At 44.6% G+C, this 27156-nt stretch overlaps 1 protein-coding gene across 2 annotated transcripts in view; it reads left to right on the forward strand.

Annotated features, from left to right (window-relative positions):
* Positions 1-22064: 22064 nt before the first annotated feature.
* The window catches only part of COG2 (component of oligomeric golgi complex 2), a 51684-nt gene continuing 46592 nt past the window's right edge, over positions 22065-27156 (forward strand). Inside the window, exon 1 of one of the 2 annotated variants that reach the window (XM_050769165.1) lies at positions 22065-22287. In XM_050769165.1, the coding sequence (XP_050625122.1) occupies positions 22216-22287 (72 nt within the window). In that variant the 5' untranslated portion in view covers positions 22065-22215. The remainder of the gene's footprint in view (positions 22288-27156) is intronic. The other variant, XM_050769176.1, reaches the window with a different exon arrangement.

Here is a 27156-nt window from a genome sequence, read left to right on the forward strand (position 1 = left end):
CATAACCTGCCCTTTGTATCCCATTCTCTACAAATGAACTTCCATCAGTATATAGGTTAAGGTCAGGATTAGCTAAGGGGACTTCTAAGAGATCAACTCGGGTGGTATAAGTCTGGACTATAATTTGTTGGCAGTCATGCTTGATTGGTTCCCCATTCTCTGGGAGAAAAATGGCAGGGTTGAGGGCCACGCACATATGTATTTGAAGCACTAGTCCCTCAAGGAGTAGTGCCTGGTATCTAAGTGGGCAGTTGTCTGATAGCCATAAACTTCCTTTGGCATTTAGTACGCCACTTACATCATGAGTAGTCCAGACAGTGAGATCCTTTCCTTGTATTGTTTTGATAGCCTCTGACACTAAGACGGCCACCACCGAAACTACCCGTAAACAGTGAGGCCGGGCTTTTGCTACTACATCAATTTCCTTACTTAAGTATGCCACTGGTTGTGGGGTTGTCCTACGAGTCTGAGTAAGGAATCCAAGAGCTATCCCTGCTCTCTCTGTGACATATAAAGACAAGTTTTGTCCTGTGGGAAGGCTTAAAGCTGGAGCTTGTACTAGGGCCTTCTTTAAGGTTCTGAAGGCTGTTTCTGCAGCACCTGGTTCCCATTCTACTAGTTGAGTATGTGCCCTCTGGGTCTCCTCAATTAGAGTATAGAGGGGCCAAGCTATCTCGCTGTATCCGGGGATCCATAGTTGGCAAAAGCCGGTGATTCCAAGGAACGCCTCAACTGTTTTAATGTCAGGGTGAGGATAAGCCAGTATAGGCTGTATTCCTTCCTTGCTGAGGGCCCTGGTCCCTTTGGCTAAGATTAGGCCTAGATATTTAACCTGCTGTAGGCAAAGCTGGGCCTTCGACCTAGACACCTTGTACCCTTGATTGGCTAGAAAGTTCAAGAGATCTAGAGTAGCCTGCTGGCATGAGGCTTCCGAACTGGTAGCCAAAAGTAAATCATCCACATACTGAAGGACCAGAGTGCCTGTACTTGAGAAGTGGCCTAGATCTTGAGTCAGTGCCTGACCAAACAGGTGAGGGCTATCCCTAAACCCTTGGGGCAAGACCGTCCATGTAAGTTAGGATGTGTGGTCTGTGGGATCCTCAAAGGCAAAGAGAAACTGGGAGTCAGAGTGCAGGGGAATACAGAAGAAGGCATCCTTGAGGTCCAGAACAGTGAACCATTCTCCTTCCTCTGGTATTTGAGAGAGCAGGGTATAGGGGTTGGGTACAACTGGATATAGAGGAATTACTGCCTCATTGATGAGTCTAAGATCTTGCACTAGTCTCTACTTACCATTCAGTTTTTGTACTCCTAGTATTGCAGGGACTGCTGCATTTCCTTACTAAGCCTTGAGCTTTTAAATGTTTAACAATATCCTGTAATCCTTTATGAGCTTCAGGCCTTAAGGGATATTGCCTTTGATAAGGATAAGTGGTGGGGTCTTTTAACCTGATTTGGACTGGGTGGGCATTTTTTGCCCTTCCAAATTGTCCTTCTGATGCCCAGACCTCAGAGTTGATTCCCTCCTCAAGTAGGGGACAAAAAATGGGTAACTTGTTCTCCGTATTCATGTAGACAATTTTCCAGCTTTGGCTAATATATCCCCCTTAAGGGTGTGGGACTTTCAGGTATAACAAGAAAGGCATGTGAAAAGAGCAAAGTCTTCCAATTACAACTGAGGAGGTGGGAAAAATATCTGGTTACAGGCTGTTCCGGGATTCCTCAGATGGTAACGGACCTTGAGGACAGTCGTCCAGGGCAGGAGATTAATACTGAGAAGGCTGCACCAGTGTCCAAGAGGAAGTCAATTTCCTGGCCCTCAATGGTTAAACGTACCTGGGGCTCAGTGAGGGTGATGGCATGAGCTGGTGTTTGTCCCGGGAACCCTCAATCTTATTGTTGGATCATCTGGTTGGGGGCTTCTGACCTAGAGAACCTTTGTCCTCTAGGGCTGTGCACCTTCCAGTGATTGCCTCGACATGGTGGACATGGACGAGGGGGCAGCTTGTTTCTCATTGGACGATCTTTTTTAAAGTGTCCTTATAAACCATACTGATAACAAGCCCTACTGGGTGATTGGCCTGCTCCATTTTCTGTGCTCTCTGAACCACTAAGGTTTGTTTGTCTGAGGGCCATGACTAAGGCTTCAGCCTTTCTCTGATCTCGATTTTCCTTTTGGGCTTGTTCCTCTCAGTCCCTATTATAGAATACTGAGGTTGCCAGGTTTAATAATGCCTCCAGATTTTGTTCAGGGCCCAGGGTTTGCTTTTGGAGCTTTCTCCTGATATCTGCAGCTGATTGGGTAATAAACTTATCTTTTAGAATCAATTGACCTTCGAGTGATTCAGGTGACAGGGGAGTATATTTTCTTAAGGCCTCCCATAGCCGCTCGAGGAAGGCAGAAGGATTTTCTTCCTTTCCCTGAGTTATGGTGGACATCATTGAATAATTGATGGGCTTTTTCCTAATTCTCCTTAGTCCTTCTAGAACACAGGTCAACAGATGTTTATGACTCCAGTCCCCATGATCTGAGTCAAGGTCCCAGTGGGGATCCATAATGGGGATGGCTTGCTAACCCGTAAGGAATTTGTCCCTTTCTTTGGCTGTCATTCTATCATTTACTTGACTAAGATACCAGGTATCTCCAAACTCTCGGGCTGCAGCCAAAGCAGCATTTTTTTCATTAAAGGCTAGGGTTTGATCTAACAATAGCATGACATCTCTCCAAGTGAGATTGAAGGTTTGCCTTAGACCCTGTAGGACATCTATGTACCTATCAGGATCATCTGAAAACTTCTCCAGGTCTGTCTTGATTGACTTTAAATCAGAGAGGGAGAAGGGGACATGTACCTGGGTTGCGCCAAATTCCCCTCCCCCTACAGCTTGAAGGGGACACAACTGATAGCTCGGGGGTCTTTGTGGTCCTTTGCAGATTTCTTTGCTTATTTCCTTCTGGGCAAGGGAGATTAGAGGAGGCTTATCATTAATAGGAAGGGGAGCTATAGGGAGGCTAGGATATGGAGGTAAGCTGAAGGTCCTCCTGTGGGATGTAAACTACAAGCTTTGCATAGTTGTGTATGCAAAATCGAAAAATTGTTTTCAATGAAAATAAAGCTTGGACATAAGGTATTTCATTCCATTTGCCTTCTCGCTTACAGAAAAGGTCAAGCTGCAGGATAGTATTGTAATTTGTACTTCCCTCAGATGGTGATTTTTCCCCATCAGAGAGGGAATATTGGGGCCAGGCTGTAGTGCAGAAAAAAATGAGCCACCTCTTTTTCAAGGTTTGTGGGTCAAATTGGTCCTAATGGCTTAGGATGCATTTCAAGGGTGAGCCTGTTGATGCCTGAGTGTTTCCCATCTGAAAGACAAAACCACCCACGGTGGTTGTTTGATTTGTTTATCCCCTGCCCAAGAACCCGCAAAGGTCCCTGGACCCTGCTGATCAGAATAGTTGCGCTCACCACGCAGCAGCAGAAACACCTCTTGCCCAAGAACCCACAACAGTCCCTGGACCCTGCTGATTGGAATAGTTGCGCTCACCAACGCAGCAGCAGAAACACTAGTTTTCCTCCTAGACCACAAGGAGGACTGAGAAAAATTGGATTTAGTGGCCCTTACCGACGTATTCTTGAAAAACTGTTACAGTCCTAACCATTCTCCTGTTAGTATTGGGACCTTACCTGTGTCCTATAAAGATGTTATGCCCCAAAAATGAAGTGGAAGGCCATACCCTGAGGGAGGGAAGGGATCTCCAGGGTTGGAAGAGTGACACCTTTTGTCCTCACTTATATGAAAAGGAAGGATACAATTTCTGAGGCTCTCCATATCCTAGCTTCAGGAATAGCTGTTGTTAGGCCTGCTTGGCTGAGGAGGGATCCTAAAATTCCAGGTACTCCCCGCTATGACGGGGCTTTGGGCAAAAATTATGTCTTTCAGATTGGTGAGCCTGGGTGCCTAAAGAAGAGAATAAAGTCCTGGAGTTTATAGTAGAAATCATTCTTATAGGAGAAACTAGAAAAGTACCAGAGACAAGGAGTAGTTTTTAGAAGCGGGACTAGCCTCAGAGAAGAGAGGTGGGAGGAAGTTTGTCTGACAGGCATTAGGATCCAGGGGCAATGGTCAGGATAGATGGGCAAGTCTCACTTGGGTGACGTGCCTTTGAGAGTTCTGCTCATGGCCACAGGGTAAACCAATTTGTTGTCGCGACCCCGGAGCTGAATGGCTTTCCTCTCTGTTGACCCTCAGCTTAGCCTAGAAGTACAGGAAAAGTGGAAGCTGGTTCCAGGCAAACCAGTGCTCCCAACTTTGAAGAGTCTGGGGTTGTTAGAGAGCCCCTTCCCAGAAAGCCTGACACCCATGTCTTTAGTCCTGCGGCCTTGCTAGTTGCTTTTAACTAGCCGACAGGTGCTCGGTATTTAGCCCCCAAATTCTAAGGAAAAATAGGACAGAATAGCAAGCGAAAGGGGTCTGATTGTACTCACCACTTGGCAATAGGCGATGGTCCCTTTGTGGTTGCCAAAATATGTCCCAAATTGGTGGGTTCTTGGTCTTGCTGACTTCAAGAACGAAGCTGCGGATGCTTGTGGTGAGTGTTACAGTTCTTAAAGACGATGTGTCTGGAGTTTGTTCCTTCTGATGTTCAGATGTGTCCAGCGCTTCTTCTTTCCAGTGGGTTCGTGGTCTCGCTGACTTCAAGAGTGAAGCTGCAGACCTTCACAGTGAATGTTACATCTCATAAAGGTGGCATGGACCCAAAGAGTGAGGAACAGCAAGATTTATTGTGAAGGGCGAAAGAACAAAGCTTCCACAGCATGGAAGGGGACCCAAGCAGGTTGCCACTGCTGACTCCGGTGGTCTGCTTTTATTCCTTTATTTGGCCCCACCCACATCCTGCTGATTGGTCCATTTTACAGAGAGCTGATTGGTCCATTTTACAGAGTGCTGATTAGTCCATTTTACAGAGTGCTGATTGGTCCGTTTTGACAGAGTGCTGATTGGTGCGTTTACAAACCTTTAGCTAGACACAGAGCACTGATTGGTGCATTAATAATCCTTTAACTAGACAGAAAAGTTCTCCAAGTCCCCACCCGACCCAGAAGCCCAGCCAGTTTCACCTCTCATTATGGTTTGAATATCCTTTCCAAAACTTATGTTGAAACTTATCCTCAAAGTGGAGTATTGAGGTGAGCCCTTTAAGAAATGATTGGATCATGAGGCCTCTGCCCCGGATTAATCCATTCACAGATTAATGGATTAACATGTTATCGTACAATGCCCAGTGCCACCTGAGGATACCACAGAGAGTCCTCACCTGCAATAAGGCTGCCCTGACCCCTGACAACCATCATTCTACTTTCTGTCGCTATGCATTTGACTACTCTGGGTACTTTATATAAGTGGAATCACACAGTCTTTGTCTTTTTGTCACTGGCTTACTTCACTTAATATAACTTCCTTAAAGTTAATCTATGTTGTAGCATATGTCGGAATTTCCCTCCATTTTAAGGCTGGATAATCAATATGCCATTGCATGGATAGACTACATTTTGTTTTATCCATTTGTCCATCTGATACGGGAGTTAAGGGGAAATCACTTAGGCAGATAGTAAGGGTATAGAAGTCCTCGGTAAGGCTTTTCTTTTTAATGAAAAGCAGCCCAAATCATTTTCTAACAAAGAGCAGCCTTTAAAGTTGAGCTGCAGACATAGACAAGCAAGTTGGGGGCTTGCACGGGTGAAAGCCAGCAGGAATTAGGGACTAGACATGCTCAAGATGGCGGTTCCACCATCCCTTCTCTGCCAGCCACGTGTATAGTAAGGAGCAAACAAGATGACACTGGCCCCGGATAATTTATTTGCATAATAAGATTAGGGTGGGGCGACCAGCCTTCCTCAAGCTGTGACGTGCAATATGACGCACGGTATGATGCCACACCTGATTGAACCAGTCTGTGAGCCCTAGGTAAATAAGATACCGCCTCCTCAAGCTGGACTATAAAATCCCCTGCATTTGCCACCAGCTGTCTTTTCCGCTGGGAGATCCCTTTCTCTCTAGAGAGAAGCTGTTTCTCTTTCTCTTCTATTAAACCTCTGTTCCTAAACTCCTCCCATGTGTCTGTGTCCCACATTTTCCTGGCGCGAGACGAGGAACCCCAGGGTATATGCCCCAGACATCGTAGCCGCGTCACATCAATGGACATTTGGGTTGCTTCCACCTGGCAATTGTGAATAGTGCTGCTTCGAACACTGGTGTACCCTCTCTTCTTTTGAAGGGAGTTTAGTGGCCCCCAGGTGTCACTTAAGCAAGTCCCTGACAAGCCCCAAAGCTGCTCGTCAGAGTAGCCCTTCCAGCTGCACAGGCTGATCTCATCTCATGACATTTCCAGGGTTGTTTTAGTGCCTCCCTGTCGACCACCTGGGTAGCCCACCCCTGAGTCTGGCTTTGGGGCCAAAGTTTCTGCTCTTTCTGACAAGAACCTTTCAATTCATGCACACACACCCCTTCCCTGGGACATAAGCCCGCGTTATTATAGAATGGCCGACAGAGCTCTTCTATGTCAGCTGCCACCAGCCCAGAATGAAACTTGCCTTGTGCAAGTCTCCTTGGGCCCCCGTGGGGATTCTCTCTCAGAGCCTCAATGCTCTTCTGTGGTTGAGGCCTTAATAATCACAGTCACTCTTTCACATTCTTATATTTTTTGCTAATTTTATGGGGGGAGAAAATACACTGCCATCATATGGGAAAAGGAAATGTGGCTTCTCCATTTCTCTTGTCTGTTCTTCCTCATAGACCCCCACCTTGTAGGGAAAGCAAAGGGTGGGGGAGTTTAAAGATCTTCGTCTCTTCTAGTTTAAAGATCTCAGTCTCTTCTAGTTTAAAGAGAGGCCTGCAAACAACTGAAATGCAGCTCCTTCTCAAGGCCGAGTTAAGCCCTCTCATTTGTGTAAACCAGTCCTTCCAGGTAAAGGCACCCTTTTCCCATTTGCCCTCCCCATCTCTACCCCACAGTGGTGTGGGCTGGGTGGAGACCCCAGGGCAGGGGGGCAGAAGGGCCCTAGATCTGTGCTGCATCCTCTGGCACTGTAGGTCTTTGTTGGCTTGTGAGTTGTCATGGACATGTCTAGTGGGCTCCGCTGCTGAAGTCTGGATCCCGTTGTGAAGTCCCATTGTCCTGTGGCCTTATCACACTCCCATTCCTCTTACTCTTACTTTCAGTCTCCACCAGGAGTGGGGGCCTCCTATGTCCTCTGCACACCACAGGCAGCCGTGGGGAGCCAGGAGCTCTGCTGCAAGCTCAGCCAGCCAACTCTTCACCTCCACCTCCCAAAGCTTCCTGTACTCAAAGACACGAAGCTTCTTGGCTCAACTTGAGAGGTAGAAAGAAGATTCTCTGTATGTCAAAGAAACTCTATCCTAGAGTCTATCAGGCCTGACTCTTAAAAGGTTAAAAGAAAGAAACTTTGTCTAGCTGTAGATTTTAAAAAACCCAACTGTGAGACTCAAAGACGATCGATGACTATTTTGCTTTTGGTGGTACCTGCTGTCTTTCCTGAGACTGATGGTTTGACAGCAGGAATGGAAGCCCACATGGGAATGTAATTTCATGCCAAATTGAAAATGTATTGACTTCATTTTTATAAAAGATAATCTTCATTACCCACAGTCAATCTTAAAGAGAACAAGAGGGGTTTCTGCTCTCTTCCCTTTGGGGGACCCAATTCTGGTTCTGCAGATTTTCTCACTCACTCCCAGCAAACCTCACCTGACCACAGAGTGGACCCAGGCCCATTCATGGAAAAAGGAGGAGGGGGAGCTCAAGTTAAATGGAAATGTGTTATAGTTTCACTACCAAATAATGGGTGGACTCTTGCTTAACTTTTTAGTTTCTTTTTAAGAAATTAAAATGTAAATTGATGTTTCCGTCTTCAGAAACCAAAACTTGCCAGTATCCCACAAATGGCCGATTCCAAATATGGGAAACTTGCTAACTCCCTCTTTCGACTCTCTGCTACGTGAACAATGTTTACATCTTTGACTCTGCATCCTGTGTCACAGATGAAGCGTGAGCCATGTCATGTGCTCCTGCTATTGACCTTTTTATTTTTATTTATTTATTTATTTTTGAGACAAGGTCTTGCTCTGTTGCCCAGGCTGAAGTGCAGTCCTGCAATCACAGCTCACTGCTACCTCTACCTCCTGGGCTCAAGTGATCCTCTCACCTCAACCCTTGAGTAGCTGGGACTACAGCCACTCAAAAAAAAAGAAAAAAGAAAAGAAATAGCCCTGCTAATTTTTGTATTCTTCTTATTAATTGTTTTTGGTAGAGATGGGGTTTCACCATGTTGCCCAGGCTGGTCTCGAACTCCCGGGCTTGAGCAATCCACCCGCCTCAGCCTCCCAAAGTGCTGAGATGTGAGCCACCATGCGCAGCCTGACCTTTTTAAAACCTGGGAGGCACAGCAAGAACTCTGGAAACCAGAGTCCTTGAGTGAATGAATTCCTTCTAGAATACCTGAAACTATCCCCAGAGTCTTTTTTTTTTTTTTCTAAGATGGAGTCTCATTCTGTCACCCAGCTTGAAGTGCAGTGGTGCAATTTTGGCTCACTGCAACCTCCGCCTCCTGGGTTCAAGCAATTCTGCTGCCTCAGCCTCCCAAGTAGCTGGAACTACAGGCACACGCCACCACGCCCGGCTGCTTTTTTGTATTTTAGTAGAGACAGGGTTTCACCGTGTTGCCCAGGCTGGTTGCGAACTCCTGACCCCAGGTCACCTGCCTGCCTCGGCCTCCCAAAGTGCTGGGATTACAGGTGTGAGCCACCGGGCCCGGCCAAAGTCTTATTTATACCTGCTTTCCCTCAAGTGCCAATGTAGGTTCATGAATTGTAACAAATGTACCCTCAGGTTGGAGATGTTGACCGTGGGGGAGGTTGTGCATGGTGGGGAAGTGGGGAAGGGTATATGGGAAGTGTCTGTTTCTTCCACTCAATTTCGCTGTGAACCTAAAACTGCTCTAAAAAATAAATTCTAATTTTTAAAATGGGGAAAAAAATCCAAGATCCATCACATGTAAAATTGATAAAAGTATATTTCATTACCATAAATTTGTAACTGAAAATGTATAATATTTACTTAATTTTTAGTCAATGAATAGGAATCATAAGGTGATACAAAGAAACATGGAATGAGGAGTTATATTTGACAATTAGAGAGTCAGCATCCAAATTATATCTATGTTTCATGTTGTATTCATTTGTATTTTGTTCCTTGAGAAAATTTTGTTTGCAAAGGTAAATAATTACAAATAAAAACTGACTCATAATATTTTGCCTTGAAATCTCAGGGTATTCTTTAATTTAAATTGAAGAAAAGGTGACAGAAAATCTTTGCTTCAAAGTTGAATCATTAAGAACGTCTAATACATGCTTACATTCCTAAATGCAAACATAAACATTTTATAAGGAGGACACAAATTTACACCATGATGTATAATTTTACACCATAGTGTGCTGTTACATGGCTGGCTATCCTGTCCTGTGGATAGCATGAGGATCTCAGGGAGGAAGATGAGTTGAGACTTGCCCATTTGAGCAAAGCTAGTGTGCATTTAACACCTTTGTCTAAGGTCTTGCAGGTGAGTACAGATCAAGGCATTATTGACCCGGCAGCAAGGAGAGCCAAAAGCCATCCCATGCTCTGCCCCCAAGTCATGAACCCAACACAGAGCTGCATCTGCCCAGAAGAAGGAGTTTCGTTTCCTAATTCACATGCAGGTGACTTATAAAGACAATAAGGCACTACATAGTCAGCAGTGAGAGGAATAGTGGTGTATTCATGCATTTCAGTTGTATATGCATGAATATGCACAGGCATGAATATCTTAAAAGAGCAGTTAAGAGTTTCTATTTTTCTAACTAATTACTTATTTGGAAGATCAACCATGTGCACAATAAAGATGAGAAACATTTTATTCAATAGTCTGCGCAGAGATAAATTAATCATGGCTACATACGTTAATGTGGTGGCATTCTTTAAAGTGTCAAAATTCAGTATATATAATACACCTAAGAGTATTGTATTGCATCATTTTAGTAGAAAGAAAATGAATAAATATTTTAAAGGCATTTAAATGAAAACTAAATTGTAGTCTCAAAAACTATGAGAATAAAAATTAGGTCACATATCCATTAAATTGAAATTAAATGGCTTAAAAATTTTGTTCATTGTTGTTGTTTTTACTAGAGACAGGGTCTGTCTCACAGGCTGGAGTACAGGGTGCAGGATTGTGATTATGGCTCACTGTAATCTCGACCTCCTGGGCTCAAACAATCCTCCCATCTCAGCCTCCCAAGTATCTGGGTCTACAGGCACATGCCGCCATGCCTGGCTAAGTTTTTAAAAATTTTTGTAGAGACAAGTCTCAGTCTGTTGCCCAAGCTGGTCTCAAACTCATGAGCTGAAGCAATCCTCCTGCCTCAGCCTCCCAAAGTGTTCAGGTTACATGGGTGAGTGAACCCCCACTCCAAGCAAAATTATTTCAAAATTCTTACCCACTTCCCTAGATGTAGTTTGAAGGTCAAAGATCGCTGGGCTGTTGGTTAAGATATCCTTGCTGGTACTGCTGCCATTGCAACCACAGAAGTGTGCAAGGGGTATTATGGAATCATAAAAAAGAGATGCCTAAACCTGATTTAGGAGAAGATGCTGAAAAAAACACTAGGAAAGATTGTATTAACCCTGCCACTTACTTTCTGTATTCTGATGCTTTTATATCTGAGGCCTTGCTGACACTGGAGGGACTGCCCCTCCAGGAGTGTTTAATTCCTAGAGATATTAAATGACTTGCCACAGAGTGTGCCTTTCATATGAAAACCAACCAATCCAGAGCCCACACCCCACAACCTCCTTTCTTATTGGGCTCTCATACGTAGGGCCACTATTCTCCTATCCTAATTACCTCATGGCCAGGTGCGAGACAACTACAGATGACCTCTGTGCCCCAGAGCCTGTTGAAATTATTCAAACTAGACCATCCTAGAGTTGCTTCCCTGTCTCACCCATTCCTTCCCACAAAACCACCACAAAAGCTCTCTCCCTGGGTCTCCTGACCAACCCTGGTGCTTCCCATGTGGCCCTTTGTGATGTGGTATGCTCCCTCCTCTTGGGAACTGTGAGTAATAAATTATCTTTTCAAGGATAATTATCTCCTGATCTGCTGGCCTCATTACACTTGAATAATAATAAAATCCACATGTTAAAACAAAGACTTCCTGAAGGAGGTAATGTATGAGATAAGGTCTGAAGAATGTGGAAGTATCATCTTTGTATAATGAGGCAGCAAATGGTGTTTTAGGTACAGAGAGCGGTGTGTGCTGGAGATAAAAGAAGGCAAAAGCCACCCAAGAATTCCAGCAGCTGACTGTGGCTGGATCACAGAACATGAGGAAGATGTGGGTTAAGGTGGAGTTGAAGAGGTTGGCAGGCACCAGATCTGGAAGGTCTTTATGTACCATGTTTAATAAACTGCAGAAACCATCGGCTACTGAGTTGTGCCTGACCACTATGTTTTCTCATCTTCCTTCTTCTGCAGACAGCCTGCTAATGTCTGTGGGAAATTTCTCCCACACTTTATGCTGTCTGGTTGGGGACATTTGATTGGTCCACCTGACCAAATTTGACCAATCAGAATCTTCCCTGGGACTGATATAGAAATGGTGGGAAAGATGCTGTCTTTCCTCAGAAGCCAGTGGCTTTGGTGGATGTGATTACAGAGTTGGCAGTGGCAGTCTTCCCTGACGCTTGAAAAGATGCTGACTAAAGAAGAAAGCAGTCCAATGGAGACAAGTAGACATGAGACACAGACAGTGAGAAAAAAAAAAAAAAAATTCCACTGATTTTATCTCCCGATTTCTTGATCCTGAAATTCTATTTTTTCTGCTCTTCTTTGAATACTATGAACTACCACAGAATCTTTTTCTATGTGAACATGAAAATTCCTTTTTTAAAGTTTTGCTTTGTATTTTTTTCCCTTTTGTTCAATCCGGTTTGCTTTGGATTGCTGCCACTTGCAACTAATGGGTCTTAAAAAAATCCTTCACTAAGGAAATTTAGAGATCTTGAGTAATTTTAAGTAGAAGAAGGATGTAAGGGGATATATATTTTAGAATGATCATTTTGGAGTTAATGTGGAGAATGAATTGGTGTGGAGAGAGAAGGGAAGGAGACATCTGGCCGGAGGTGGGAAGACAAATTGGAAAGTTTTTGTAGTAATTTTGGCAGAGTATGGTGAAGGCCCGAAACAGAAGGGAAAACCGGGCAGTTGGAAAAGATTAGATAGATACAGAGGCGGGATGATTAATGAGATTTTGGTAAAAACTGAAATTGTTAGGCTTCTAATACACTTATTTTAGGATTTAACATTATCATGTTTAGAAAATTGTCTCTAGTGGTGATGATACTATAATCTTTTCAGTGATTAAAGACTAAAATCTTAATCTGGCCTGGTTTGTAAATAATCAAATGGAGTTTAAGAGCAATAAGCAGGGCACAGTGGCTCACACCTGTAATCTCAGCATTTTGGGAGGCTGAAGCGGGAGGATCACTTGAGGTCAGGAGTTCGAACCCAGCCTGGCCAATGTGGTGAAATCCTGTCTCTACTAAAAATACAAAAGTTAGCCAGGTCTGGTGGTGTGCACCTGTAATCCCAGCTACTCAGAGGGGCTGAGGCAAGGGAATTGCCTGAACTCAGGAGGAGGAGGTTGCAGTGAGCCGAAATTGCACCACTGCACTTCAGCCTGGGTGACAGAGCAAGACTTCATCTCAAAAAAAAAAAAAACAGGAACAATAAAAAGCAATTCAAGGGTTTGGAAGGGTAGGTGAAGGGGAGTGATAGCATTCCTCTCACATTTTAAGAATATCCTTTGACTGCTGTGTGGAGAATGGCTAGAATGAAGGTGAAAGTACAAATGAGGAAACTAGTCATTCTTCAACATTTATGGAACACCTACTATGTGCCAGGTACCATACTAGACCCTAGAGACAGAATAGTTAATAAGAAGGATACAGGTTTTGGCTCCATGGAGCTTCCATTTTAGTGGGGCAGACAATAAGCAGACAAATAATCTATCTATCTATCTATCTATCTATCTATCTATCTGTCTGTCTGTCTGTCTGTCTGTCTGTCTGTCTATCTACCTACCTACCTACCTATCATCTCTATCATCTATCTATCCAACCATCTACCAATATCTATCCATCTCTTTCATCTATCCATTTATATCTATCTATCTAACATGTCATCTATCTGCCTACTTACCTATCTCTATCATCTATTTATCTATCTCTACCATCTACCCATCTATGCATCTATTCATCTACCTATCTATTTCTATCATCTGTGTATCCATCCATCTACCCATCTATCATCTATCTAGCTATTCATCTATCTATCTGTTCATCTCTCTGTCCATCAATCTATCTATCTTAGGAGTTGATAAATGTTAGGAAAAAAGGTAAAGCAGGGTATGGGGCATAGCAGGTGGAGGTTTATAGGAGCAGGTTGCTATTTTATTAGGGCTGTGTCAGGGAAGTTTCTCTTATTTGAGCAAAGACCTGGAGGAAATAAAAGTGTGAGCAGCAGTAATATCTGCAGAAGAGCATTCCAAACAAAGTGAACAGCAAACTGAACATGGGAGCGTGCCTGTTGTGTTTGAAGAAAGGCACAGGGATCAATAGGGATGGAGCAAGAGGGGAAGTGGTAGGAGGCAGGGAAGAGAGGTAGTGGGGACCTGATCACGTAAGTCCTCAAAGGCCTTCGTTAGGATTGATCCTTACCTCTGTGACCAGTGAGAATCCATTGTATGGTTTTGAATAGAGAAGAGGCCTGCCTTGGCTTAGATTTGAAAAGAATCCCTCAGACTGCTTTGTGGAGTATAGACTCACAGGAGGATGAGCAAGGGTAAAGGCAAGGAGACAGTTCAGAGGCTATTTGCGTTCATGTAGATTAGGTTTCACAGCCTCTGCACCATTGACATTTGGGGCCAGATAATTCTTGTTGTGGAGGCTGCCCTGTGTGTCGTATGATGTTTGGCAGCACTCCTGCCCTCTAACCACTAGATGCCAGTAGTGACCCTTCCCCCAGTGGTGCCACCAACGATGCCTCCAGATATTGCCAAAACCCATGGGGAGAAGAGTGGACAAAACCTTCCCCAGGTGAGAACCACTGATCTAGATGACCAATGACACTGGCATGGACCAAGGCAGTAGATGGGCAGGTGGGGAGAAGTGGTGAGATTCTGTATGTGCTTTGAAGGCAAAACACACAGAATTTTATGCGTGGATTCTGTGAACAAGATAAGGATTGGCAAGATTTTAAGATTTTTGGCCTGAAGCACTGGAACAATAAAGCTACTCTTTACCAGGATGGGAAAGACTATAGGAGGAGCAAGTCTGAGAGGAAATCAGGAGTCTGGTTTGGGATGTGTTGAATCGGAGATGCCTGTTAAATCCACATGGAGATGACAAGTAGGCAGTTGGATATACAAGACAGGAGTTCAGGAATGAGGTCCAGGCTAGAGACAGAAATGTGACGGTCATTAAAATAGGGGTGTTACTTAAAGTCCTGAGGCTGGGAGAGCTTGTCGGTGCAGGGAGTAGAGATAGGGAAGGTGTGCTAGCCAGCATTTTAAGGTGGCCCTCTGATATCTGACCTATGTTATGTCCTTTGAAAGTAGACAGGACCTAGACTTGCTTCTAACTAGCAGAATACGGTGAGATAAGGGGTTGTCCCTACTACAAGTACACCATGTTACATAAGTCTGTTTTTTTGCTGACTGGAGTCAGAGGCTCTCCTGCTGACTTTGAAGAAGAAGGGCTTCTTGTCAACCACTGTGGAGAGGTCTTGTGGCAGGGAACTGCAGGAGGCCTGTAGAAGCAGAAGAAAGACTCCAACAGATAGCCAAAAAGAGGCTAGGGCCCTCAGACATATGGGTGCAAGAAAATGAATTCTGCCAAAAACCTAAATGAGTTTGGAAACAGATTCTTCCCCAGTCAAACCTGCAGATGAGAACATAGCCCAGTCAATGCCTTCATCTTTGCCTTGAGGGAGACTCTGAGTTAAGCAAAAACAGGTCTGAGTTCAGGAGCACATTGGTGCTAAAAATTTGAGGTCAGGATAAGCCAGCAAACACTGGCAGAAAACAAAGGAGTCACTAGCCAATCAGAAGCAACCACACCTGGCTAATTTTTGTATTTTTTAGTAGAGACGGGGTGTCACCATGTTGGCCAGGCTGGTCATGAACCCCCAACCTCAGGTGATCTGCCCACCTCAGCCTTCCAAAGTGCTGGGATTACAGGCATGCGCTGCCATGTCCAGTCCTCTTGTTCTGTTTTGTAGGACGGTGGCTGCCCTGATCCATGAATCCCAAATAAAAGGAAATTAGATCTATCACTAATGATATCTGATGCATTGTTAGGCATATCAGTTTTACTAAAGAGTGTGTATGGAAGGAGAGGATCTGGAAAGGGACTCTCTTAAGATGATCTGTGCACACGATTGTATACAGAGTTTTCAGGTATCCCCAGGGGAATGGTAACCAAGTTGGGCAACCAGGTTATAAAGAAGTATTTTACAAGCTATACTGTGAATGATGGCAGTGCAGGAAACTCAGAAGTTGCTGACAGGAGTGATCCATTAGAAAGAAGGCATTGAGGCCACGTGCAGTGGCTCATGCCTGTAATTCCAGCACTTTGGGAGGCCGAGAAGGGTGGATCACTTGAGGCCAGGAGTTCAAGACCAGCCTGGTCAACATGGTGAAACCCCATCTCTACTAAAAATACAAAAATTAGTTGGGCATGGTGGCATATGCCTGTAATTTCAGCTACTCGGGAAGCTGAGGCAGGAGAATTGCTTGAAAGAGGACCTGGGAGGTGAAGGTTGCATGAGCAGAGATTGCGCCACCACACTCCAGCCTGGGCTACAGAGTGAGACTCCATCTCAAAAAAAAAAAAAAAAAAAAAAAGGAAAAGGAAAAAAAAAGAAAGGAGGCATTGAGTTACCTCCCAGAGTGGAATCCTGGAAAGGGCTGGAGAGAATGAGTCCCAAGCCCCCGTGGAGGGACCTGGCTGCATGACAGCGGGGACACTTGCTCCCCTATGACAGTCTCTCACGGCTCTTCCCACTAACTCGGCTTTATCTTTAGTGAACTTTTAGTTTTTATTAGTTTATTGTGCGTCTGTTCAATTACAATGGAAATTCCATGATGAGAGGGACTTTTCTGTGCTGTTCATTACTGAATTACCAATGCTCAGCGTATTGCCTACCATAGAGCAGGTGTTTAATAAATGTGTGTGGAATAAATGATAAAAAATGAAAATACCTGGACACAGATGTACTATAGATTTGATCTGATGCTAAGAACATGTGAGAATTCCTGTGCAATTTGCTTCTGTTTCCCCAACAAAAGGTGACATAAGGGCACGAGCTAAGAGGAAGGGGGCATTGTGGGGAAGAAGTAGGGGAGAAAGTTGAGGCAAGTCTTGAAGGCACGAGCTAGTCATTTTCATTAGAGGGAAAGCAAGCCCGCTGGAGAGACAAGGGAGTTCACGGTCACTGCTAAGTATCCTGCCGGGGCTCAGAAACTGGTGCCCTGACATATGGCACTTTGACACAATGAACTGGAGAAGCAGCCTCAAGATCTCTACCACCCCATCCTCTTCTCTGGCTCCAGTTCTTTGTCTTTCCCAAAGCACAGGATGAGGTTCTTCTCTGAAGTTCCTTATTTACCTGGAAACCAGACTTCCAAAGAGGAACACAATTTGCCCTCCACTCATTCCCTGAAATCTCATTTTCTATCACACGAAAGAAGACTGAGGAGTGCAACCACACCGGGATGGACTTTTCCACAAGACACTGTCTGCCTCTAGGGCTCATCTAAATTCCAAAGAGAATCATTTTCAGGTTAATTTCTGTCTTCTGGGTCCATTCATTTCCCCTGTAAATTATTTCACTCCTACACCCCCATCTCCCCTCTTCCCAATGAAGAGCATACTTAAGCATCAACCAGCTGGCTGTCTTTGGGGTTTTCATGTTTTGTATGATTCCAGTGCACATGTGTGCACATAATAAATTTCTGATGCTTTTCTCTGTTAACCTGTCTTTTGTCATAGGAGTGTCAGCCTTGACCCTTTATGATGGGGAGGAAAGGGATCACCCCTTTTCTGCCTCTACACCCATTTGAGGTTTGTGGCTGAATATTTTAAAGTGCAACCAGTTGGCTCAGTTCTGTGATTGATTTCTGGGGTGTTTGGCTTATGCAGCTGGCATTTGGTGGAGCCATTTATCAAGAAACAAAATGAAGGAGGATAAGTGGGCCTTTCAGGAAAGATAATGAATCAATTTCAAACATGCTGAGTTTGAGGCATCAGTGGGACACCAAAGTGAAGTAGTATTATACATGGGTCTAGTGGAGGGGGGAAAGCAGCACATGGTGAAAATGTGATGGGAGAATTGTGAGTATGTGGATCAGGGCTGAAACTCTAAGGGCACAGCTGAGATGACTGTGGGAGAGGGTAGCATGGAAGAGAAAGGTTAGCAGAACCCCGAGGAGCACTAATGTGGAAGAGTCACATACATTTATCATGCTTGAAGGTCGTGTCTCTCTAAGCAGATTCTGAGCTCTTCAGGGTCAAAGGCTGAGTCTTGAGCTTCATTCATTCTTAGCCGCTGTCATAGTGCTGGCCACACAGAAGACAATTCTAAAATTCACTGATTTTATTTCTCTGCACTTTCACTTATGAGGATCCTATCACAGTTTATGATTTGAAATGCTGCTAAGGGATACTTTTTTAAAATCATAACTTTCATACAAATATAAAAAGGATACTTGTAAAGATTTGAACTCAGTACTTAACAAGAGAACTAGTAAAATGTTACCACCGCTTCAAGAGACAATCTAAAGACCAAATATACAGCCAAGGATGTGCAAATGAAATTCCTTAAGATATGCAAAACTGACTTTTTCCAAAGGAAATTGAGGCAAAAAGGGTCAACTGTACTTTCACAGGATAAAATTCATTTGCATGTTTATAGGCAAATGTTACTATTTTTCCATTGCTATCAGTTATCCACCACAACTTACAGAGTTGTAAAATAGCTTAAAGTCAAGAAAGGCACAGGATACACCATAGAGTCACATCTGGGATGGCATGCTAGGCTGACTCTTTTTCCTTTGAAGACAACTGTAACCCTCTTGGTTCATTTCAAAATCACAATTTCCCCTAGAATGCTAAAAAGAAAAAGATATTATCCCTACCATTTCTATGAGCGGGGTCTATTACAAAACATAGATGAAAGTATATTTGGTTATTCCTATAACATTTACTAGTTGATTAGGGAGACGAGGCCGAATTGGGGACCCCCCCCCAACATAATCTCTTCTAATTGGCATGGGAAATGTTCAGGAATCAAACCAAACCACCTCAAACTCACTCTGGAATGAGGCAGAGTTATAAACAAAATATAGGAGATGTTGAAATAGCCCAGTTGGGTTCATTGAGCTTTCCAAGTCAGAGTGCAGGTCCTGAAGGTGGTGACTGTCTCCCTTGTCCCCTCCTGCTCCACCCCTACCCCCATGTCTGCCCTCCTCTAGCAATGCAGGACCGTCCGACTGTATCCTCAGCCTTCAGGTCAAGCACATGATCCATTTAAAAACGGAAACCCTCCTATCCTTCAGTAGTGAACAAGGGCGACTCTGGTTGCTGTTGGGAAATTCAGCTGCTTTAGTCCAACAGTTCAGGAGAGGATCAGCATAAGAACTTGGTGATGATTACTAGAGAAAATGCTCCTATGATTTCCTGAGCATAATATTTCCCTTGCAATTTTTGAGCGTTCTATAGCAAACCTGCCAAAAATGTGGAGCCTATAAATAGGGGAGAGTGGGAAGAAAAAAATGGGACCTGTCACAATGCCACTGAAAATAGGGAACTAAAAATTTTCCAGAGATGCAAAGTCAAAGGGGGATTAATATTTACGTAGAAATGAAGTAGCAGGTGCATGCTTCATAAAGAAATGCCAAGAAAGGATGAAATTAGGGGATATAAAAGAGAGACTTAAAAAGATGGAAAAATGTGTCAGCTAAAGTCTCATTTTGAAGAAAGTTACAGATCAACAAAGGGGGAAAAAAACTCAGGTACAAAGACTCCATATTATGTCTTGCACTGATTAGGTAGGTGCTTTATATGCACTTCTAAATTTACTCTTCCTGCAAATACTATGAAATAAGTATCACTACCAGAGATAACATTCAAATATTTAATAGCAGACAAACATTTAACAGCACAGACATTAGCCAATCAGAAGCTGGCTAGAGGAGCCCTGCTAAGCCAGGCACTAACCCTCTAGTGATTCCTTGGCTGGATCATGAGGCCAAGGTAGGGGTCAGGGCAGCAGCAGATTCTGTACAAAGGCCGTTCACCAACCTTGGAGGTGTTGCAATATTTACCAGGTAGCACAGCTAAATAGTGTGTGCCAGTTGAACATCAGCTCTGAGTGGAAACCCAGGGCTATGTCCTCTGGGCAGTTGTAGGCTTTCTCTCTTGCCTTTGACCGGTGTAGAGTACGATGCCAGCATTGAAGTCTTTCTTGTTGCTCCTGGCTGTGGTGGTCTGCACTACTCTCTGTGTCTCCAAGCGGAATCCCGCTCCATGGGGTCTCGATGGCTCCCTTCTGAATCTTCGGAGGAGAGCAGGCAGCAGGGACCCTCAATCGCCTTTGCCACTTAATCCCTTTAGCATCCTCAAGATAAGTCCACCCGTCTGTACAAATTTAGGTTCATTTTATTTCTGAACAATGTCAGAAGGGAATTACAGTGAAGAAAGAAAGAGTTCGAGTTCCAGCTTACCTAGACTTCCTGCAGAGCCTCAAAAGAGAAGGCAGGGTTGCAGACATCTTTGTTTCATCTATCCAGCATCCTCTCCTGTGTCTTGGTACTGGGCTGTGAAGGCAGGCTGCCTGGGTTTGCAACTTGCCACTTATTAATGGTGTGACCTTGGGATAAAGGCCCACCTTTCAGAGCCAGTATAGATTGGTTATTAGAATTGTTGGTTTTGTTAGGTGTTACAAAATGTCAGGGTTTTTTCTTTTTTCTTCTTCTTTTAATGTGTAAACTGAGGTATTAGGAGATAGGAAATGATGTGGTGTTTGGAATTTGCTTTAAAACATATTCCAACAAAAGGGCCAGACACATTGGCTCATGCCTGTAACCCCAGCAGTTTGGGAGACTGAGATGGGTGGATCACCTGAGGTCAGGAGTTCGAGACCAGCCTGGCCAACATGGTGAAACCCCATCTCTACTAAAACAATACAAAAATTAGCCAGGAGTGGTGGTGGTACATGCCTGTAATCCCAGCTACTCGGGAGGCTGAGGCAGGAGAATCGCTTGAACCTGGGAGGTGGAGGTTGCAGTGAGCAGAGATCATGCCATTGCACTCCAGCCTGGGCAACAAGAGTAAAACTCCCATCTAAAAAAAAATTATATATATATATATCTCAACAAAAAAAAGAAGGTCTTGATGCAGTGGGTGGGGAGGGGCAGAGGAGACAGGTTGATGACGGTTGAAGAGAGGTGCTAAGTACCTAGGGTGAGGTTCTTGCACTCTCTAAACTTCCGTGTGTTTGAAAATTTTCATAACAAGAGAAAACAAAAAATTAAACAGAAAATGAGGTTGTCATTTCCTCCAGTCAAACAAACATAACAGGACTTAGGATGCACTTTTCCTAATCGCTCCTCTGGCAGAATAGTTTGATCCTCCAGCTAGCTTCCAGCTCTCATCCTGTTCATCTGTTCTCTAGACACTGGCAGGAAATAGGCTCTTGAACAGGGCCTGCCAGGTCCAGTGCTAGGGAGTAGAGCGTTTTGGATTCTATGCCCACATTTTTTTTTTTTTTTTTAATTTGACCAGTTTTCCAGTTGAGATACTTGAAATACAAAGTCTCATGGTGAGGTCTTGTCCTCTGCTGTCCCATTCCTTTTTATGAGCCATCATGGCGTCAATCTTATCTCTAAGGAGAAAAATTGGGAGGAGAGGCCTAGATTCCCCAATAGAAGCAGGAAGGAAAAGTTTGCAGAATGAAGTGTGAAGCGAGGTTTGTGGTTTGAGTCATCAGAATGTCAAGGAGAAAAGAAGAAAAATGAATCATCATCATTTGACCACGGTATTTACAGCTAGCGGAAGGGACAAGAGGAGAAAAAAGCAAGGGAGGAGAAAAAGGAAGAACATCTCAGAATAAAATTGGGGTGGGTGGGGGGAGGAGGAGGAAGACAGTCTGAGAAATTGGTTTGGTTGCACCGCTACTGGCCACAACACAAAAATGTGTCCATTCCTGGTTAAAATTAAAAATAAATATGCATGCACGTGTATTTGTCTGCTGTGTTTAATCAGATAGCGAGGCACTCCTTTAAGCCCCTTGAAGACCCAAAGTTGCGCTCAGAGACTGCCCACCTGGAACGGAGCCAGAGCTTGAACAGGGAGCGGCTCAGAGGACCCAAAGCTGCCTAGCTGACCACATTCTTCTCTATGAGTTCCCAGTAACGGAGCCCAGTGGAGGAGACGCTACACTTCTCTGTGGGTGCAGAGGCTAAGGGCGGGGGTCTCCATAGAGGCGTCAGCGCCCACCAGCAGCAGTAACCGCGCACAGGGAGGTGAAGAATGCGACCAGTGATACGTCCAACCTGGAAAACGGGCCTGAGAACCAAAGGGCCAACTTCTGGCCATGCATAACGAAGCGGAGCAATCTCAGAGGAGAAGGCACTGGAAAAGCGTTGCAGGTCAATTTTTCCCAGCAGAAACGGTAGGCTGGGAGGGAGACCCGCTCACCCCTTTTGACCCACCCCTGCAGCTCAGCCACGCCTCCTAGGGAGGTGGGCAGCCTCGCAGTAGCCCGCGCGAGGATGCAGTGCCGCCCTCCGCCGCATGAGGGCAGCACGGCCTAGCCGGCGCAGCAGTGGCGGCCCCCGTGGCCCTCTTGGCCAGAGCCAGGCGCAGGCCGGCTTGCGGTGCCGTCGTTCATTGGCCGCGGCGCGGGCGCTGCCATGTTGGCGGAAGCGGACCCCCCTGTGCCGTGGAAACTGGCGGTGGCCGCGGCCGCCGAGTCCGTCTGCGCATCCTCCTGCGTTTTCTCCCTTGGATCTTGGCACTGAGAGGCGGTGGCCGGCGGGATGGAGAAAAGTAGGATGAACCTGCCCAAGGGGCCGGACACGCTCTGCTTCGACAAGGACGAGTTCATGAAGGTGCGCGCGGCCTCCGCTACCCGAAGCCCGGCCATGGGGGTGCCTCTGCCCTGTGCCCTCTGGGGCCCTCTCTTCGGGCTGCTGCTTCTACCCGCGCACGCTCCGTATCTGGTCCTCCTCCGAGACCTCGCTGCACTTCGCAATGAGTCTTTTGGCCTCAGGTTTGGCAGGTGCAGCCTGGAGAAAGCACTTCTGTAAAATCGTGCATGTTACATGAAAAGGCCTGAAAGTTCTGGGCAAGTGGTTTTGAGCTGATGTCAAAGCCTCTGTTACCCGTTCCTGTTACCGTGCAGTGCAGTCAGATTGCCAGTCCCCTTGTCGGAAAGAAGCTTGTTGACCGGGGTCTTGGAGCTCATGAAGTGTGTGTTGAATAAATCCCTGAGCCCACGTACTTTCCTAGGGACTCGGGTTGGAAAGAAAAAGAACTTAACCTGAAGTTTTGCTTAACATTCAGCTAAAGCTTCCGGAATGGGATCTTTAGAAGCTTAGAACATTCTTACTGACTTGCAGTACGACAAAGCAAACCATTACTCTTTAAAGAAGTTGCTCTACTTCTTTTTACATGATGCATTTGAAGAAGTTGGTAGTTGTAGGTCGTAAACTTAGAGAAAAGAAATATAAACTGAAAACACTTCACTGATGATAAAGTTCATCAGGCACAACCTTGAAAATGGCCAGGCTTTGAGTGAGAGCTAGGAGGAGCTTTGCCTATCTATTTGGTGTAACCCTCTGGGTCTGCACTTAAACCATTCAAAAAATGTTTATATTTAATTTCCTGAGGACTAGGAGTTTTGACACCACTTAGTAGCTGCTTTCAGTGTTAAAAAGCGAAAAGTTTTAGCTTGTTAGTAGACACCTACAATTTTGAGCAAGTGAGTTGAAATCTCTTACTCTGCCTTTCTTGGTGACTTAAAATGTTTTCTATTTTTCTAGAATAGCCTATCTCTTTTTGATAATATTTGCATTCAGATTACATCTCCAAAGCTCTGTTGTTGTTTTTTTAAGTATATCTGTATCTTCTCCAGTGTGACCATACCATTTTTAATATGTAGGACTTATCTATACCCAGGAATAATGTACCTAATTCTTGTAAGTGATATTCCTATTAGACCACTGTACTAAAAGGTGTAACTTCATTAGGATGTCTGAAAGAATGTACAGAATCAACTCATTGATCTAGAAACCCTTTGTTTCGCCCACTGGGTAAGAGCTACCCTGAAATGAGGGTGGAAAGAAACAGCTAAGGGTACATGCTGGGGAGAGGTGCCCTGGAAGAGGAAAGGCCACACACAGAGATCGGGGGCGTTATTGACGTCAAGAATCTCGGAGTACAGAATAATCTCAGCTTGTCCATCTCTTGATTTCTTAAGGCTCAACACCAGCATCTTCTCTGACTCACTAACCCCACCACCTTTCCCACTCTGAGTTGACAGAATGCCTTTGGTATATGCAGCTTCAGTAAGTGAAATCACAGAAATGTAAGTTCTAAAATAGAACTTAGAGTGCAAACGGGGTGGGGGAGGGTGGCTGGAATGCCAGCAATTGCATATTTCGTGGCTCTATGAATATGCCGTACATTTTATAGTGCTTATAAAAGTGACAACATACATAGAAGAAAATACATAGAACAGCCGTTCTGTGTAAAATGTTGTTGATTTTTTAGGTGGAGCTTGAAGATAAAGGTTATTTGCAATTTGTGTTTCCTTAAACATATGCAACTATATATAAGTTACACTTCCATGGCAGAAAGGATGGTTGGAACATTTATCCAGGATATATTTCTGTGTTTGTGTCTCATTCAACACATTTTGTAATTGGATAGGTTTTGTGCGTGTGAGAAGGTTGGGATGTGACATTTGCGTTGGGAGATTTGAGACTGCTTGAAAATCCAGTCAGTTGATGGGAAACTGCGTTTAGGTTGCCATAGATCGTAGCAGTTGTTTAATCAGTGGGCATTCCATGACCACCTGCTATGTGCCAGGCAACAGTCTAGACATGAAGGTATAGGGATAAGTGAGATATGTTTTTTAGCTCTCTAGCATGGTAGATAGGAAGGACATGTGTGCCAAGAAACAGCACTTAGTCCACAGTGGCTAGCATGTGGAAGGATGGCCAGGAAAGAGACTGGGAAAGTAGAAAGTTAGATGAGATGGGATTGATTGCAAGTTGCATTGGGCCTTGTATACTACACTGATGAATTTACACTTGGTGCAGTATTCGTTGTGGAGTTATAGTCAGGTTAAAAGCAGGAAATGGCATGATCATATATGTTGCAATTGGAACTGACTGGTAGCAGGAGGCTACTTAAAAAGTTATTTCAGTGGTTTTTATGAGATCTGAGAAATACAGGAGGGGATAGTTTGTGAAAAATATTACGTAAATGATCAAAAAGCAGGAGTGGCAGATGAACAAATCACTTGAGGGGTCAAAGGTGGTGGTGGCATGATGCTGTTGACTTTGTCAGCTTAATAAAAGTATACACGCTGAGCAATATAGAGTGCATTTCTATAAAAAAAAAAATTAGCCAGGTGTGGTGGCACATACCTGTAGTCCCAGCTACTTGGGAGGCTGAGGTGGGAGGATTACCTGAGCCTGTGGAGGTCAAGGCTGCAGTGAGCCAGGATTGCAGCACTGCACTTCAGCCTGGGCAACAGAGCGAGACCCCATCAAAAAAGAAAAGAAAAGAAAAGAAAAAGTACTAACACTCTTAGAGAGGGTTGACAATGGGTAGATGAATTAGGATGTAAGTTACTGGTAGTAGGAGAGAGGTTGTAGGCTAACAGGGATAACTTAAACCCACTTACCTAGGTGTGCTGTGGAAATCACATCCTGTCTCACATATGACTTCATCTGTTTTACAGAAAAAATAGAGGCCATCAAGCGGCAGCTCCTTCATCTTGCTGACAACAACCTCATTCTTGCGTTTGTACCTGTTCTCACTCCCATCGTTAACCTGTTGTGTAGGGCAGCGGTCCCCAACCTTTTTGACACTTTTGGAAGACAATTTTTCCATGGACCAGGGGTGCAGGGGATGGTTTTGGGATGATTCAAGCACATTACATTTATTGTGCACTTTATTTCTATAATTATTACTGTGTAATACATAATGAAATAATTATACAACTCACTGTAGTGTAGAATCAGTGGGAGCCCTGAGCTTGTTTTCTTGCAACTAGACAGTCCCTTCTGGGGGTGGTGGGAGACAGTGACAGATCATTCAGCATTAGGTTCTCATAAGGAGTGCCTAACCTAGACCCATTGCGTGTGCAGTTCACAGTAGGGTCCACGCTCGTATGAGAATCTAGTGCCGCCACTGATCTGACAGGAGGCGGAGCTCTGATACAGAGTGGCTGTAAATACACGCTGCGCTCCTTCTGCTGTGCCGTCCGGTTCCTGACAAGTAGTTGGGGACCCCAGTAGGGGTCTTTCCTTCCTCCGGAGGTCTGCCTCCCATGCTGGGATCCGGTGCCCTCTCCCTTCTCAGGACCCTGTTATTCCCACCCTCTCCACACCCCTTTCCATTGGCTTTCATACACACTCCTGTTTTGGTTTCTTCTACTGGACCCTCCAACCTCCAGTTAAAGCCCCTCACTCTGTTCCATCTCACAGCCAAATGCTTAAGGGTTGTCTTTACTTTCTCTCCCTTCACTCTTAAATTCACTTCATTCTGGCTTCTGGTCCCATCATTCCACTAAAGACTTCTCACCAAAGTTAACTAGATGGAAGTGGATACGCCAGCCCTTTTCTGCCTCCTTCCCTGACCTCAGTAGACCAAATGCTTCCTTCATTTGCTTTCTGAAACTTGGTGCTTTCTGGTTTTCTTTTGGCTTCTCTGGTCTCCTTGTCTCTTTTGCATAATCATTCTCCTCCTCCTAACCATTAACTGGTGGGTTATGGACTCAGCCACATGTCTGTTCCTTTTCACATGCTGTGCACTTTTCCCCAGGTGACCCACTTCATGCAGCTTCAGTGACCACGTGTAGACAGGTGAAAGGTTCATACTTCTGGCCCAGATATCTTCGATCTGCAACCTCATGTGCACAGCACCTTGACATCTCTTCTTGGCCATCTCTGTGGCACCTCAAACTCGGCGTATTTAAAACTGAATTTGTGGGGGGAAGATGAAAAAACACAACCTCCTCTCAAACCTAGCTCTCTTCTGGTATTACCTATCTCAGGTAATACTAGACCTGAGGTAATCCATCCATCTGGTTGTGAGTCAGAAAACCAGGAGTCGTCCTTGATAACACCTCTCTCCTTCACATTCTTCAAATCCAATCTGTTACTAAGCCTTAGGATTTCACTTCCCAAATATCTCTGAAATTTGTCTACTTCTCTCCATCTCCTCTTTTCCCACTTTCTGACTCATCGTTATCTTTGGCCATTATAATCTAGTGGCTTCTTACTATAGTCCCCTGGCATCCATTCTTGCCTTTTTCTAGTCCATGTTCTACATCACAGGCAGGGTGCCCTTTTCAAAACGCATCTCGGTGCTTTTATGTAACAGGTGCTTGTATGTAATCAGACTGCCACCTATGTACACCATGAAGACATGAGAAAGCATTTTCCAGAACATTTGGAAGTATTCCAGAGCAGCTTGTTGCATTGATGGACAGTTTCTATTGATTAGTAGCTATCTTGGTTATCAGATTGAAAAAACATAGTGTATGTAGACTTGAGTACTATCTGGTTTCAGGCATTGACGAGGGGTCTTGGAATGTATCTCCCTCAGATAAGGGGACCCCTTACTGTAGTTCTGAGGCTGCTCTGTATTCTAAGTGTGTGAATAGGGAATATTGAAACAGGAGGTGTGTCCAAGAGAATAATGCCTGGCTGATTGAATAGCAGTGACCTGGAGATGTGGGCCCC

Source organism: Macaca thibetana, chromosome 1 (assembly GCF_024542745.1).
Source record: "Macaca thibetana thibetana isolate TM-01 chromosome 1, ASM2454274v1, whole genome shotgun sequence".
Lineage (NCBI taxonomy): Eukaryota > Metazoa > Chordata > Mammalia > Primates > Cercopithecidae > Macaca > Macaca thibetana.